Raw genomic sequence first — 18,344 nt, forward strand, 5'->3', positions numbered from 1 at the left:
AAATTTAATTAAATGGTATCTTGGTGACAAGGTAGACATTTCTATCAAAAAAGTATAATAAATATATATAATTATCTAACCTTAATAAGAAGACAAATGTCTGTGTAATTGTCTGTCCTGTCGTTCCAACAGTTTACACATCACAAACATTTGTAGTAATGCATTTTATTACTGTACACCCAAATGAATACAATGAAGTAAGTGGCATACACACTTCACACTTCCAGCTTCAGCATACTGGGTTTAAAGCATGTTCCTTTAGGGTCTGCACATTCTACTTGTGTTCATAGGATGTGCAGTTTACAGTAACTGTTCACTCTAAATTGACCCAGTATGAGGGTGTGCATACATGTATGAATGAGCCCTGCAAAAAACTGGCACCCTAGCCAAGTGTGGGTCTTGCTTATGCCCAATACTCCTGGATGGATGCTGGATTATAGTGACCCTAGAGTAAAATAAATAGGTTCAGAAAATGGTTGGCTGGAGCTTAAAAGTTTTTGACTGATTTTTTTTTAACCTATAAGGAATGCAGAACATCCTTAAGCAAATGTTTAATAGAAAGTGGAAAAGTAATTCTTCCGATTAAGTAATATTGAGAGTTACCAATCCAAATAAAGGCTGCCAGATTAAATGCATTTAACAAGAACACAGCTGTCAGTGAAGACAGGCATGGGTGACATCTGACAGAAGAGCAAAAATATGGATGTAAACCTCAGGGAAAGAACAAACCTTGTCCATGAGGCCATTCCTTGGTGGTATCGTTTAAAGAATGGAATCAGTCCAGAGCATATTTTAGATTTTCAACTGTTATATGTTATGCTTCAGCCAGCATGTCTCCCCTGGCTAGGATTCAAAGTGTCATTTATTGTTGGATTTTCATTATTTTATGCAGTGTATTTGTATTAATGTTTATTTCATATTGGTGAAGGGGAAGGGATTTAGTTATGTCTCTTGTGTTTTGTGAGTGGTCTCAGAAGGGGAGGGGGGCCACCTGCCCATCACCGCCAGGAACGGACCTCCACCCTGCATAAGGGAGGGCCTCTCCATGATTCCTTGCGGTTCATTAAATGTGTTAGGGAGAGGAGAGTTTTTGTGAGTTTCTATATCTTAGCTATTTTAGCTATCTTAGCTTAGCTGTGCTTTGTTTTTAATCTCACTTCTTGAATTCTGTTTTGGAACTGTGCCTTCTGATTTTTTGAACCTCTGCTCCGTCTTGACTATTATTTTTGGATTTTGTATTGGGACTGGGTTATATGATATTTCTGAGCCTCTGCTCTGTTTTGATTTTGAATTATGTTTTGGGACTTTGGTTACTGTGTATCACCTTGCCTTTTCAGGCATCTCCTTTGTGCTCTTCTGAGCTTTATGCTTCCACAACCAATCTTGTAAGTTAAAAAAAGCTTTGTCTTCACCCTTTGTTTTTTTGGCAACTTTGCTTTTGGAACTTATGCAGTTGACAACATTACATACTGGAAAAAGCAGCATTTTAAAACATATTTGCTGAAGATGTATTTGAAAAAATGAGAGTATGCCAAAGTCTTGTACTTCCATAGGGAATTCCAGAATAGTGGCACTTCTGATTTCTTAACTTGCTTCAGTGCATTGCATACAATTGTGCTCATTAGTTTGCACACTCTAGTAGAATTTGTGAAATATTGGCCATTGTTGGGAAAATATAAGTAATCGTGCAGAAAGCTTTCCTTTTAATTAGGAAGTGTGCTCAGGCAAAACAACATATTATCAAATAATTGCATGTGCTCTTTTTAAATCATAATGATAACTGAAATCACCCAGATAGGACTGATCAAAAGTTTACATACCCTTGAATGTTGGATCTGATAACATACACACAAGTTGACACACACAGGTTCAAATTAAGGGTTATTAAGAGAGAGTGTCCACACCTGTAATCTCTTTGATTGTAATCAGTGTTTGTGTATAAATAGTCAATTTAAATTCATGCAGAGCTGCACTGACTTTGCTAGATAGCAAGCCATGGGGAAAGCAAAAGAACTGTCAAAGGAACTGTGAGAAAAAGTTGTTGTTTTGTATAAATCAGTAAAAGTATAAAAAAAGATGTCAAAAGATCTGAAAATTCTGGTCAGTTAGTGTTCAGACTCAGTAAAAAAAAAAAAGTAGAAAGTTAGGGTTTCTGTTGTTAGCAAGCCACAGTCAGGTAGACCAACTAAGACTTCAGCCACAACTTCCAGGATCATTTGTCAAGCTACCAAGAAAAAAAACACAAGCCACTTCAGCTGAGATACAGCCGTCTCTGCAAACAAGTGCTGTTGCTGTTTCAAGATGCACAATAAGGAGGTACTTGAAGACAAATGGGATAAACAATCGAGTTGCAAGAGAAAAAAAGCCTTTACTGTGTCAGTACCTCAAAACAGACCACTTATAATATGCCAAACAGCATCTAGACAAGTTTCAGAACTTCTGGAACAAAGATCTTTGGAGTGATGAGACCAAAATCAAACTTTAATGGTCACAACCAAAAAAACCCTGTTTGGAGAGGATGTAACAACGCCTACGATGAAAAGTACACCATCCCTACTGTGAAGCATGGAGGTGGATCTCCAATGTTCTGGGGGTGTGTGAGCTACAGTGGCACAGGTGACTTAGTGAAAATTAATGGCAAGATGAATACAGTATGTTACCAGAAAATATTGGAGGACAACTTGCATTCATTAGTCCAGAAGCTGCGCATGGGATGTACATGGATCTTCCAACATGACAGCACAACAGTATTCCAAAACACAAGGCCAAGTTGACCATTTGGTGCCTACAGCAGAGAAAAGTTAATGTGCTGTAGTGGCCATCACAGTCTCCTGATCTCAGTTTCATTCAGCCACTTTGGTGAGATGGTGCAGTTAATGCAAGGCAACCTAAGAATTTACAGGACTTGGAGGCTTTTCACTAAGGATAATGGGCAGCTCTACCACCGGAGAAGATGAAGGTTCTCATTCACAACTATCATAAAAGAGTGCATGCCATCATTGATGATAAAGGGGCCAATAAACTGTGGTAAGAACTAAGGTTGTGCAAACTTTTGAACAGGGACCATCTCATTACTTTCCTAATTACTATGTTTTGTTTAATGTTTGTGCTGTTCTGTGATGCCTTATAGTTTAATTTGGATTCCATTAAAAGTAAAAGAAATGTCTTTTGCCTGATCAGTAGTTTTTTTCTTTAAAGTATGGTACACATCTTACAAATTCTGCCAGGATATGTAAATTTATGAGCACAACTGTATCTTGTATTCTGGTGAGCAACCATTCCTCTCTAGTTCAGATTACTTACTGTCATTTCTAAATTTCCTGCAAATATTGGTCATACTGTTACTCCTATCCAGTTGTCATTCACAGATTGTATGTGTAAATGTACTGTAAGTGTCCCCTGGGATGGCCTGGTGTGCCATCCAGGTTTAATTCCCACATTGCAGCTGATGCTTCTTAGGTACAGTATGTTCTAGCTCAACTATGACACACGTATGGATATGTTGTCTAGTGTAGAAAATGAATGAATGTACAGTATAGATGGATGGAGATAGCCTCATGAAGTGCAACAATTGGCCATTATATTCACCAAATGAACAAAATTCACTTATTGAATAAAACCTTTTTGTAAGTATGGACCCTTCGCATGGCCAAACAACAACCGTAGTCAGGGGTACAAATCCATTCCATTTTTTTATTACTTAAAGTACATACTCCACTTTCCAGTCATTAGAGTTTTTCATCAAAACAACAATAAGGGAAAAAGACCCACAGAGTCTGTGTGCTAGCAAATTTACAGCATTTACATAAATGTCTTTACCCAGCAAAGATAGAGACGTTGATTAAATATTCTCAGGATATGCAAGCAACCCAGGGCTTTGTTTCTTAAAGTAGAAACTGTTGTCCAAGAATAACACAATCACAAGATTTGTATCCTAACTGCGAGTCATCAATATATTCCAGTTAATGTTCAAGATTAAAGAAATTTAAAAACAGCATGCTTATATCAGTAAGCTGAAAAAAAATATCCTAGGACCACTGACATGACTCAAGGGCTTGCTAGTCTGAATATGTTGCAGGGCTGACTTTATTTCTTGAAGTCTCATTTTCCTACTTACTTAGATTTTATATTTGTCCACCACCAAACACTACACATCAGCTCCTCCTTTGAGTTAGTTGAAGCTGAATAAAATTTGGGAGCACAGATGACTTGGAAAGATTACATAAAAACTTAACCCACAGATGGCAACAGTGTGTAGTTGGGCATTATTATGTTGTACCTGATGATGATGTCTCACTGTAAAATGGATAGCATGATATTGTTGACATATTTCTGCATGATTCATGAACATAATTACCTTAACCAGAAATGGATGTCTATAATAGGTGATGGAGTCTTATACCATGACATCCACTGCAGTGGAAGTGTGTCTTTTATGAATATTGTGTATGGGTGTAAAATCCATGGTCATCAGCTCTAAAGGATGGTCATGATTCATTACTGGAAATGACCTGACCCCAGTATTCTGCAGTGGACAATATAAATAAACCCCACCCTGCAAGTCATTTGTCCTTGATTTGAGGCATTATCTGACAATTGATAGAAGGTCCAGCATCTCTGTTAATGACTTTTTGCCCAAACCTCATCTTGTGCTGCTGTACCTCTTGGCACACATGGATTGGGTCATCCTTGCCAGGTGTAATGGTGTTCCTGAAACAGTTGTCACCATCTTTGTCCCAGTGTCACATTAATATGGTCAACCTGTGTCACAAGGTGGTTGCAAAATTAGGTCTTGTTTGAATAATTAATAAATTTCTAATTTAGGCATTCCAAGTGATGATAGTGACCACAGTGGACAAATAGAACTCCTTAGTCGCATAACCTTCCTTTCTGATTTCATATCATAGCTTTATGAAACTCATACTCTGCTTCTAAATTATTAAAAAATCTTGTAATCTTGTGATCTATACAATTTTCATAATAAATGTCTCATCTTTTTGTCTCGTTTCATAGCATTCATTCCAGGTTAATCTGTGTAAAGATAACACAGAGACACAAATCACCACATACTAAGCACCATTGTGGATGGGCCTCCCGTATACAGGTTTAAGTTCCTGTTTAACAAGTGTGGTGGTTTGTTCATTTGCCCACTGTCCAAAACACAAACACATAACTGTTTAAGTTATTATGTGTTTGTAAATATACAGTATATACTTACATTTCAGTCAAAGTAGCAACAATATAAATAATATTCTTTTAGAACTTAAACATTTGTATGCTTTAACTGTACCCTCGTATAATGTTTTAAATCCTCGGGTGTTTACAGTAGTCGCTGTTTTAGTGACTAAAGAATATTAACGTTAATGTTGACGTGTCAACAAAATTTGATAAGGTGCGGTGATATGTAAGCGTTGTTTTAATGAGCAACACATAAAAAAACAATATTGTGTTAGTTTTCTATTAATATATACAGTATTCTACCATCTTGAAGGCTGTAACTTTAACCAATGAAAAGACCGTATCAAATACTACGTAAAAGCTGCAGGCTCATATAGCCCGCGCTTTTGTTAGGTCAGACAGGACCCGCCTCCTGCTAACGCACGCTTCGACTTTACCTCTGGGAATTGTAGTCACTTGACCTCAAGTCCGTGATGCTTTGCGCGGTTTATGCTCCAGGCCAATCATAATTTAACGTTGTTACAGTGGGCGGCATGCTGGGCGGACCCAGTGAACCTTAGTGTGCAGTATGGCGGACGATGGAGACGGAAAGAGTGGAGTGGTAGACAGCAGTAGTGGATCTGTGGTCTCAGAAGATGCGGAGGTCGATGTTGCTGGGATGCTGGTTAACGTGATCGTCTTTCTGGGAGTGCTGGTTCTCTGTTATGTGATTTACCGTAGTTGGCGCCGACGAGCTGGCTTGGACTCTGCCCAGGACAAGGAGGCCGCGTCGCTGCCAAAGATGAAGAGACGTGATTTCACGCTGGAACAGCTGCGGGAATACGACGGAATCCAGAACCCCCGCATCCTGATAGCAGTAAACACTAAGGTCTTCGACGTGACTCCCGGAAAGAAGTTTTACGGGCACGGTAATTGACTCATAACAGGATTTCTATAACCGTGCGTTATAAGTGTGTGTGTCTTCAATGTCTGTACAGCATACTTTCTTTATCAAGCAACATCTGTGCCTTACACAGAACAATATATAGGCTTGTGTAGATCATGCATTCATCTAAAATGCAAAAGCATTTTTTCCAGCTGACACGCATGTATTGGTAGAAAGTGACAAAAGGGCACATGTCCGCCGGTTGCAACTCGTCTATCCATTAGGGCTTATTACTAGCTTTTGAGACGATGCAGTACCCAGACCACAGGTTAGTTAAGGTCTTCTTATTCGGTTCCACTCATTCTCAAAGGCACATCGAATACTCCGTACTGTGTATGGTGAAGGGGATGTCTGATCCCGCTTTATTTGTTAGAAATGTTTGTGTAAGTTAGCTCAGTTTAGTCAAGGTCGGTTCCCTTCTGCCCACTTAGATCTGTCAATGACATTGCTAACAATATTTTCTTTACGCCTCAAACGGCGGTTTTTAAGTTCCTGGTGTGAGCTGGCAACATATTTCATCACTGTCTGCCTTTTCGTTCTTTTGGTTCTGTAGCGTATGGTTTTCCAGAGTTGTACCTTTATAGTAATACGAACTGACCTCCACTCCATATTCTCCCGCGTTTACTGGTAATCTTATTTAAGGACCTGCTGGCTGATGCCTATTATTGGTCTGCTGGAACTGTCGATTACTTTACAACATAACTTTGCCTAGCGGTGTCAGCCACTAATGAAGTACAAAGTAAATGCCGCCCCATTTTTACCGATGTGTGTATAAGTCGGCCTTCAGTTGTAATAGTTGACATATCAAGAATGTGCGAACGTGGCTGTGAATTTTATTGTAGAAGTTCAACGGAGAAGCACGCACATTTGTTTTTTGCAACATTAGTAGCGAATTTTATTTTGACATTTTTAAACTTATTCTTCAAATCGATTATTTTATGTAATTTTTGGGTACTCGTATGTTATAACTCCGCCAATCAACCCAAATAGCGCTTCTCCATTCCCTCATGCGTAGAACCTCCAACGGCGAATACCCTTTCGATGTTACACTTAACGACATTATAAACTTAACGACAGAAGTAATGTTTCAAAAGTAATTAAAAATCAAAGTTTGTATGTGTGTTTTTATTTTTTGAGTACAAGAATGAAAAAACGATGAAGCTTTTCTCTTGCCTGTGGCGGGTTATAACACATGAGTATCAATTTTGGTTTAGTGTGTTGATCGACCTTTTCTGCATTTAGAAATGATGCCCCCCACTGCCCTGTTGTTAAAAAAAGGTTACGTGCTGTTCAAAGAAAATCATTAGGAATTAGGATGCGTGTGTTTGCCCAAATTGTTACCCACATATAAAGGAAGTAAAGGCTTATATGTGTGAAAGCAAATATGCAAATCTGTTTCATTGTGTTCTAGTATCTTATTTGTAGATCAGTTTAGTCTCTACCAGTATAATTTATAATTTGCACAGAGATACCAGTAGTCTTTATAAACCAAAGTAACAGGTGACTGGCAAGTTTTTTTTTGCCTTGAAATCATTCTGAGGCACTTTAACTCTTTTTAGAAAGGAAAACCGTTGTTATTCAGCTTTTTGGTGTCCATTGTGATAAGCAGCAGCATAACCTAAACACAACTTATTCAGTGATTGTTGTTATTCTGCTTTTTGTTGTTCATTGTGATTAGCAGCAACATAACCTAAACACAACTTCTTCAATGATAAATTTAACGGGAATTTTGTTAAAAAATCGAAAAGCATACATTACAGATTTTACTAATGTGATTAACAGAGAAGATGTTTTCCTGTATATGGTCTGTTCACTTAAATGAAAAAAAGTTAGTATTTCATTATGTGAACTAATCTTTTTTTAAAAAAGTGTTAGAGTAAGCATTAGTTGCTGTATGCAGGAATTCATACCTACACTGTCATTCACACTTTTCCCTTGATTGCACATGCGCTCTGAATGACCTGCATAAACATGAATGTGTTTAATGGACATTCGGAGAGCTCTGCAAGTTCTCACATGCTTAGTGGGAATGCAAAATTCTTCCACTGCTTCACTGGAAGGAGCCAAAAATAAATAAATGGACTGCAAAATTATTAGTTTGTCAGTGGTAGAGATTACTTAGGATTCTTAAGAGGTTTTGGGCTCATTGGATGGTGTTCAGTATTCCATTTAGCTATATTTTGCAACAATCTCTGTTCTATTTATTACCTGCCACTTTCTTCTGTAGAATTGGTTTGTAGCCTTATAGTAATTTCAGTGTAAATGATGACAATAGGGCATTTGCTTGGCATACCTGGCTGGGGTTGTCCTGAAAAATTGAAAGTTTATATTAATGGGATGATTTTTTATTACTTAGGGTCAGAACATATTGGGCATGATTTACTTTTTAGCATCTCTTGTGTTTTAGGTATAAATGTGAATTATGTTAATTAATGTCTTTTCTCTTTCCTTTTGTTGGTGCTTTTAGCAGTGTTTTAGCTATGATTTTTATTTTTGTTAGAAAACCTCATGCTGTTGTGTGTTTACGATTATATAACAGTATGTTTTGTTTTACTCATGTTTTATATTTGTTTATTACATTGCAGAGATCCTTTTGGTACTTGTACATGATTGAATATAACATTGTAAATGTAAACTATTTAATTATTCATCAGATGTTTGAATATTTTTTTATATACAGTATAGGCTACACAGCCCCAATTGACTTATTACATTTCAAAACAAACAAAAATATAACTTAACTGAAAAATGTAATTCATGAATAAAATCTGAGAAAAAATAGATTTTTATACTTAATAGTCAGAAAGGACAACATTAGTGCTGGGCAACATTGTAGAGTATCATCAGTGGTAGTGCATCAAACTGCAAGTTTCTTCTGTAATCGTTCAAGTTCTGCCTGCATTTTTTTTTTAATACCCTCATCTTATTTGTTTCAAATACACCATATATGCAGAAAAATAAGTATCAGCACTACATAAACGATGTATCAATGTTTGCATATATTTTGTTGTCTGGAAACATACTGGCACCTTTTTGCCATTGCAGTTTAGCAGAATGCAAGCCATAATCAATTTAATAACCCATGTATTAAGTTTTTTTTAACAGATCTTTAATTTTGTTTCGTATGTTTTATCACACTTTGGAATCTTGCTCATTTGATTTAGGGCTACCTATCCCAAATCTCTGCTTTAGAGGAATATTCCACTCAAATATTTTTTTCCACATTACTCATCCCATGTTCTTTGTAGTGATGTCCAAGAATAATATTTAATGTCATGCAAATTGGAGGGAAAAAAGCTTAAATATTATACAAGTCGATAGTGACCAATACTATACAGTGGCAAACAATATGAAAATCTTTCACACAAAGAGGAAAAAACAAACCTCGCATTACTTTCTTACATAACCAACTTATGAGCTTTATAGTCATATGCTCAAGATATGCAAAACTTTTGCTTGTTTGCCAAAACATTGTATACTTTCAGAAAAATATTGGTGCACATTACAAGCTGGAAACTAAAGCCTCATGGGATTGTCTTTTTGATTTGAAGATCCTTCCCTTTACCCTTCATTTGTCAAGAGCCCTGTTTTTTATTTAGTTAATTTTTAGTTATGTACCCCGTTGTTCCTTAAAGTATTGGCTGACGATGGCTCAATATTTGGTATAATGTGAGAAGACTATGTAAAGTTAACCTATACAATTACATACATAGAAGCTTCATTGATAGGTTCTGAAATTGCTTTTCAAAAGTTTCTACTAATTTAAAATTTAATAATTTAAATCATGGTCTTCATTGCTTTGATATTGCTCTTTTTCTTAATGCGTTTGGACTGGAGATTGAAATGACATTTTACTTTGAAGTAACTGGGCAACAGCCCATTTATTAGAATCAAAAGTAATAGATTTGTCTAACCTCTTCTTCTAACAGATCACTAGTATGTGTCAATTAGTTATTGTCAAGGCTGATTTTAATAATCACCTCAACTCTTAAAACTGTTGACATAAAATAATTCTAAGAAACTTAACTCTCGATAAAGTTTAATATTCTGTCAATATATCACATACAATAAAAGTAAAATAAATGCTGTCTGTAAATTCTTTTGGAAATCCATATTTTGTAAAGTCCGGGTTGTGAGAACTAGGAAGAATTTATCAGATATGTAATGTTTTGCAGCAGAGAGATCAACATATGTATAGAGAATATCCTAAGATATATTTAATATCCAGGCCTAGATATATTAATATACTGTACTGGTCTCTGTTTGGCAGTTGTTGGAATCATGACAGCTAGATATGAGAATAAATGCAGGCATGGGTAGTAAAAATGTGTCTGTTGGTTTGTACAGTAAGCATCAGTTTTCTTAGCAATGTATCAGAGAGATTGATTTGGCAGGTCTATAATGACCATATGGCTCCATATTGGAATACTAGTACTTGTTACTGGATTGTAATATGAAAATAATTTTTAGTTTTTTGTCAGAACTTCAAGGCCAGATATGTTCTACACTAAGTATAGCTAGCATCTTGTTAAAAGAAATGTTTACAGCTTTCAATTTATTATGTATGTATTTTTTATGCCTCCCTATCTGGGATGTTTATTGTTTGTGTTTTTTCTTATTGTATTAAGGTAAAGGTTTATGTACCCTAAATTCAAGGACAACCCTTGTGTTTTGGTGTTGCTAACTTAGTTTTCAATTGCCTAACTAAGTGCCTTATATCGTCACCCAGCATATTGTAGTAAAATTATTTATACATTCCATTACAAGTGCTTTCCCATTTAATATGTATTTGTAAACACGCCGACATTTACCATTTATTTTAAATCATTACCTAGTCACAGGGGCAGAAAGTAACTATAGCTACTGATAATGAAAATTGGACTGGATAAAAGAGAAGTCTGAACATTTTTGCATATTTTTAAAATTCAACCAGGGCACAACGCAAACTTTTAAAAGTGATTTTCATGGTGGGCGACCGGAGAGCAGCCTTTGTTTGCCAAAACTGAATATATGGTTTTTGTAGAAAGTTGATTCTGTTCATCTGGACATAGTGTTTTTTTTTTTTCTTTTTTTTCTTTTTTTCTTTTCCCTGATACATTTCATTACTCATCCAAGTGACTTCCTCAGTCTCCGCGGACTGCAGGTTTCTCCAACCTTATAAACAGTACCTTGGCCTAATGACCGAACTATCACCATTGGCCATCAGTGGGCTGATATGCAAATTGTCCATTGATCAATGGCCATGAGTACCATTCACAGAGAGTTGGAGAATGGCTGCAATCACAGCATTGTAAGATGGTGAAAGATGTACCCTTAGACCCCCTCCTCGTTTCAGAGATGGCTGTTCCTTTTTAATGTAAATGGCCTCTTTGACTCCTAGTTCAAACCAGCATTCCTCCCTGTCCAGGATGTGCACATCTTCATCACTGAAAGAGTTGACCACTGTCCTGTAGATGTAAGTAGACTGTGGAGTCACGGCCTGACGAGGTAGCTCTTCTGTGTTGTGCCATCTGCTTCACCAGTGGTTGTTTGGTTTCCCCGATGTATGATTCATGGCAATCCTCTTGGCACTTAACTGCGTAATCTATATTACTCTGTCTGTGCTGGGGCACCCGATCCTTGAGGTGAACCAATTTTTGCCGTATTGTGTTTTGGGGTTTGAAAACCAACAAGACCTGGTGTTTTAAAAAAATGTGTCTCAGCTGTTCTGAAACTCCTGACACATAAAGGATCACCAAAGGTTTTTGCTTAGGCAGCAGTTGTCCTTCCTCTCTCCTGGATTGCTTAGAACATTCTTTAGGTGTATTCCCTGCTTTGACAAAAGTCCAGCTGGGATAACCACATTTACTCAGGGCGTTTTTGATATGATGTTCTTCTGCTTCCCTGGTAGCTGTGTCGGTGGATAGGTTTTTTGTTTGTGTTGTAGAGTCCTGATGACATCTATTTTGTGCTCTAGTGGATGGTGAGAGTCCAACCTTAAATAATGATCTGCATGCGTTGGTTTATGGTACACATCAACTTTCAAGTGTTCCCCATTGCTGATAGAAATTTCACAATCTGGTAAACTGGATGTGTTTGTCCACTGAGTTGATGTGGTCAGTGAGTTGTGGTACCTCCTGAGATTTGATTATCACCCAAGTGTCATCCACATACCTGAACCAGTTGCTCGGTGGTGTTCCAGGATAGGATAATGGCACCCTCTTTTCCACTTCTTCCGTATACAGATTGGCCACAATAGGTGAAACTGAGGAACCCATGGCACACCCATGTTTCTGCCTGTAGTACTGGCCTTTGTATATGAAATATGTGGATTGAAGACACAGTTCTAAGAGCAGACACACTTGGTCGATGCTGAGTGGTCCTTTTTCTGAGTGGGGGGTCATCCTGTAGTCTCTTATAGACCACCTCCACTGCTTCCGAAACTGGAGTGCAAGTGAATAGAGATGTAACATCATACGAGACCATAGTGTCATCTGCCTCCATAATGACATCTCTCACCTTCTCCACAAAATCCAAAGTGTTCTGAATATGGTGTTTGGAGCTGCCTACCAGCGGCTGAGGACAGCGGCCAGGAACTTTGAGATGTTATATGTAACCAAATTGATCAGGCAGACAATGAATATATGGTTGCCATTTGTAGTAGACTATACAGTAATCTCTCGCTATATCGCGCTTCGACTTTCGCGGCTTCACTCTATCGCGGATTTTATATGTAAGCATATCTAAATATATAATGCAGATTTTTCGCTGCTTAGTGGGTTTGTATGGGCAATGGATCTTTTTACTTCTGGTAATGGTTCCTCAGTTGGTTTGCCCAGTTGATTTCATACAATGGACGATATTGGCGGATTGCTGAGAAGCTACCGAATCAGAGCGCGCATTTAAGTTCCTGTGTGCTGATTGGCTCAGTGACAGAGCGCTGAATTTGATTGTGCTGCGTTAACCAGGAAGTCTCGTCTCGCTCATTCAGCATCAACGTGTTTCACTGTGTAAAGAGTTAACTTTTGTGCTCTTTTGTGTTTATCTTTGTGCATAGTCAAGCTCTTCGTTATGGCTCCAAAACAATCTGTCTATCATAATGGCTATAACATGTAATATCGGAGATGCTCGATATCTTTAATATTTAGGTTTTACTGTATATAAACAGTGTGTTTACGTACATAATTTCAATGAATCTTACCTAATATCTAAGAGAATACAAAAGGTTTATGCTATATAACTGTGCGGGAAATGTGTAAGAATGTGGGAGAGTTTATAAGGGCTTAAAATATATAACAATAACCATATGAACATATGTTTTTTACTTCACGGATTTTCACCTTTCGTTGGGTTCTGGAATGCAACCCTCGCGATAAAGGAGGGATCACTGTATATATTTGGAGCACTTACAATGCAATTACCAGTATACCTCCACTTATTAATGAAACCATGATGTAAAAGAATGTTTGAAAACTTTATTATGAGAACTAAATTCTTTTTAGTTTGTTTTGCCTGAAGCTTTACAGTATTTCAATCTTGAATTGTCACTTGACATGCCTGGAAGGGAAAAAAAGCAATAAAAAAAAAAACTCTTGAGTGTTCACCCCTGGTATACAAAATACCACCTAGTAGTGCAGTGATTGTCTTGTTGTTCACAGGACCTCCGCCAGTCCACAAATTGCTGCTTGCTTGCTCACTCATCTCTTCTCTCTCTTTCACATTTTAGCCTTTTAAACCCCCTTTCTGATTCCCACCTGTGTATCTGTCCTGCAGAATGTTTTATGATCATTCTTTCATGGAGTACTGTGCACCAGCAAATAAAAATGTATTGCTCAAACACTCCTAAACTACTGGAGTTGGCTTCAGTAAGCCATCCCTGAACCCAACAAAATAAAAATGTTTTCTTACTTCTGACAATGTTGCTGTCTTACTAGCTTAAAGCCCCACATCACAAGACCATTGGGATTTCTTCCAGGTTGCAAAAAAGTATCAGTAAGTTTAAACACTGTGCACTGTTATATATTTTAATAGATTAAACATACAGTATATACACTTTCTGTATATGACAAACATAAGTGAAAACAGTCCTTCACTTATCTTAATGTAACATAAATCAAGCAGAGTGAAACAAAACAATGACCATGAAACTTGCATTACTGAAAGATACTTTTTGACAAAAAGAAGCATTTCAGGTTTATCACCTCACAGCTGTTTTCTCATCAAGTAAAAGAAAAGCTGCACAAGGCCATCTTTTTGCTTTGTACACTATTGCATATTGCAGAAAACAAGGAAGTATCACTTACATCTCTTTGGTCTATCGGTGCACAGGGTGTTGTTCTCCTGTAAGATATGGTGATTATGGTAGGTGAGTTTACAGGTGTGATGCTGCAGAACTGCTCAAGAGTGTGAAACCCCTCCAAACTTGGTACCTGAAACAAACTAGTGGCCTAAAATGACATTTTAAGAAAGTTTTGGATTTTATTTGCCAAGATATTATTACCCATTTGATAATGGTTTCTGATAGTGTTTTTTATTTTTTTGCATACAAAGTATAGTGAAAGTATTGCAGTCATTCAAAAAATTCAATGTCGAGATTTTGATGAATCATGACATTTTAGACCTCCCGGACTTTCTTGTATACGAAGTATAGGGAAAGTATTGGAATCCTCCAAAAATTCAATTTTGAGATTTTGATGAATCGTAATGTTTTAGACCTCCCTGAGTCTGAAAATACAATTTTTGCAATTATGTGTGTGTGTGTATAAACACAATAACTTGAGTATGCTTTCACTTAGGTCAACCAAATTTTGCATACAAGGATTTGGTACAAAGTGTAGATTTCTATCAACTTTTGGGCTATTTCCACTAACCGGAAGTGGTACTTTACATTTTATTCGTGCAGTTAAGAGTCTGATTTATTCAACTTTACTTTTATAATAATTTTTCAATATATTGTTAATTTGATTTGTTGTTGATGGTTCTTTAATATACATAATATAAATATATAATCATTGTCTTGCAGTTTACTCCTCAAATATCTATCACCATATCTGAGTACACAAGAAAGTCTAGGGAAGACCACTCCTGATTTAAATTGTTTTTTTTTTTTTTTTAATTTTATTTACAGTGCATCTGGAAAGTATTCACAGCGCATCACTTTTTCCACATTTTAAGTTACAGTCTTATTCCAAAATGGATTAAATTCATTTTTTTCCTCAGAATTCTACACACAACACCCCATAATGACAATGTGAAAAAGTTTACTTGAGATTTTTGTAAATTTATCAAAAATAAAATAATCGAGAAAGCACATGTACATAAGTATTCACAGCCTTTGCCATGAAGCTCAAAATTGAGCTCAGGTGCATCCTGTTTACCCTGATTGTCCTTGAGATGTTTCTGCAGCTTAATTGGAGTCCACCTGTGGTAAATTCAGTTGATTGGACATGATTTGGAAAGGCACACACCTGTCTATATAAGGTCCCACAGTTGACAGTTCATGTCAGAGCACAAAACAAGCATGAAGTCAAAGGAATTGCCTGTAGACCTCCAAGACAGGATTGTCTTGAGACACAAATCTGGGGAAGGTTACAGAAAAATGTCTGCTGCTTTGAAGGTCCCAATGAGCACAGTGGCCTCCATCATCCGTAAGTGGAAGAAGTTTGAAACTACCAGGACTCTTTCTAGAGCTGGCCGGCCATCTAAACTGAGCGATCGGGGGAGAAGGGCCTTAGTCAGGGAGGTGACCAAGAACCTGATGGTCACTCTGTCAGAGCTCCAGAGGTCCTCTGTGGAGAGAGGAGAACCTTCCAGGAGGACAATCATCTCTGCAGCAATCCACCAATCAGGCCTATATGGTAGAGTGGTCAGACGGAAGCCACTCCTTAGTAAAAGGCACATGGCAGCCCCCTGAGTTTGCCAAAAGGCACCTGAAGGACTCTCAGACCATGAGAAACAAAATTCTCTGGTCTGATGAGACAAAGATTGAACTCTTTGGTGTGAATGCCAGGCGTCACGTTTGGAGGAAACCAGGCACCGCTCATCACCAGGCCAATACCATCCCTACAGTGAAGCATGGTGGTGGCAGCATCATGCTGTGGGGATGTTTTTCAGCGGCAGGAACTGGGAGACTAGTCAGGATAAAGGGAAAGATGACTGCAGCAATGTACAGAGACATCCTGGATGAAAACCTGCTCCAGAGTGCTCTTGACCTCAGACTGGGGCGATGGTTCATCTTTCAGCAGGACAACGACCCTAAGCACACAGCCAAGATATCAAAGGAGTGGCTTCAGGACAACTCTGTGAATGTCTTTGAGTGGCCCAGCCAGAGCCCAGACTTGTATCCAATTGAACATCTCTGGAGAGATCTTAAAATGGCTGTGCACCGACGCTTCCCATCCAACCTTATGGAGCTTGAGAGGTGCTGCAAAGAGGAATGGGCGAAACTGGCCAAGGATAGGTGTGCCAAGCTTGTGGCATCATATTCAAAAAGACTTGAGGCTATAATTGCTGCCAGAGGTGCATCAACAAAGTATTGAGCAAAGTCTGTGAATACTTAGGTACATGTGCTTTCTCAATTTTCTATTTTTAATAAATTTACAAAAAACTCAAGTAAACTTTTTTCACATGGTCATTATGGGGTGTTGTGTGTAGAATTCTGAGGAAAAAAATGAATTAAATCCATTTTGGAATAAGGCTGTAACATAACAAAATGTGGAAAAAGTGATGCACTGTGAATACTTTCCGGATGCACTGTATTTATTTGTTTTTAATTTAGCAGCAGTTGATTAGGATTCAAGTGGTGATTACTTCAAGTATGTATCTTTTATTGGTACTGTATTGCTGTCACTATGAAAAAAGTTTGTATTTATCGTTGGCTAAATATTTAAAACATATACAAAGGATGCAGAGTCCTTGATGTGGCTATGCTAATCACTACACCACTATGTTGCTTAATATTATAGTCAACTCTAGTACACATCAGCATCTTTTCTTTTAGGACAACACTAATTAGATATCACAACAGCACTCAAAAAACAATATACATATTCTCTTGCTATATCATTTTCTTTCCATATATGTATGACATATGCATTAGGATTAAATGTTTGATTTAAATTGCACTGGCATGATTACTGTATACACAAATATTTCCCGATGTTTGCCTCATGCTTCTCTGATGCTCCGGTGACCCTAAATTTGATTAAGCTGTTTGCGAATGTTATTTGTATTTAATTCTTCCAGCCTGTTCACAATCTGTGTAAAGTTTCCCATTGGGTTTATCTGAGTTTTGTCATAGGTTTTTCAGTTTGCTACACATTTTTAATGTTTTTTTTTTTTTTTAAATAATAATTGTCATGGATGAGTTCAAGTGGTATAAATTAATATAGTTGTATTCTTTAGTGTGGCCAAAGCAGGTTACAACTATGTCTGACTTCCTGAAGGTTTTTTAAATTCATTTAAATTTATTCACTAAATAGATAGATGGAGAAATACAGTGGTGTGAAAAACTATTTGCCCCCTTCCTGATTTCTAATTCTTTTGCATGTTTGTCACAAAAAATGTTTCTGATCATCAAACACATTTAACCATTAATCAAATATAACACAAGTAAACACAAAATGCAATTTTTAAATGATGGTTTTGATTATTTAGGGAGAAAAAATCCAAACCTACATGGCCCTGTGTGAAAAAGTAATTGCCCCTTGTTAAAAATAACCTAACTGTGATGTATCACAGCTGAGTTCAGTTTCCGTAGCCACCCCAGGCCTGATTACTGCCACACCTGTTTCAATCAAGAAATCACTTAAACAGGAGCTGCCTGACACAGAGAAGTAGACCAAAAGCACCTCAAAAGCTAGACATCATGCCAAGATCCAAAGAAATTCAGGAACAAATGAGAACAGAAGTAATTGAGATCTATCAGTCTGGTAAAGGTTATAAAGCCATTTCTAAAGCTTTGGGACTCCAGCGAACCACAGTGAGAGCCATTATCCACAAATGGCAAAAACATGGAACAGTGGTGAACCTTCCCAGGAGTGGCCGGCCGACCAAAATTACCCCAAGAGTGCAGAGGCGACTTATCCAAGAGGTCACAAAAGACCCCAGGACAACGTCTAAAGAACTGCAGGCCTCACTTGCCTCAATTAAGGTCAGTGTTCACGACTCCACCATAAGAAAGAGACTGGGCAAAAATGGCCTGCATGGCAGATTTCCAAGGCGCAAACCACTGTTAAGCAAAAAGAACATTAGGGCTCGTCTC

General features: G+C 37.5%; 1 protein-coding gene across 1 annotated transcript in view; it reads left to right on the top strand.

Annotated features, from left to right (window-relative positions):
- Nucleotides 1–5,715: 5,715 nt before the first annotated feature.
- pgrmc2 (progesterone receptor membrane component 2) overlaps nt 5,716–18,344 on the top strand; it is a 35,292-nt gene continuing 22,663 nt past the window's right edge. The window contains exon 1 of the mRNA XM_039751701.1: nt 5,716–6,086. Within this exon, the coding sequence (XP_039607635.1) occupies nt 5,747–6,086 (340 nt within the window). The 5' untranslated portion in view covers nt 5,716–5,746. The remainder of the gene's footprint in view (nt 6,087–18,344) is intronic.

The sequence above is a fragment of the Polypterus senegalus genome, chromosome 4 (genome assembly GCF_016835505.1).
Source record: "Polypterus senegalus isolate Bchr_013 chromosome 4, ASM1683550v1, whole genome shotgun sequence".
Taxonomy (NCBI): domain Eukaryota; kingdom Metazoa; phylum Chordata; class Cladistia; order Polypteriformes; family Polypteridae; genus Polypterus; species Polypterus senegalus.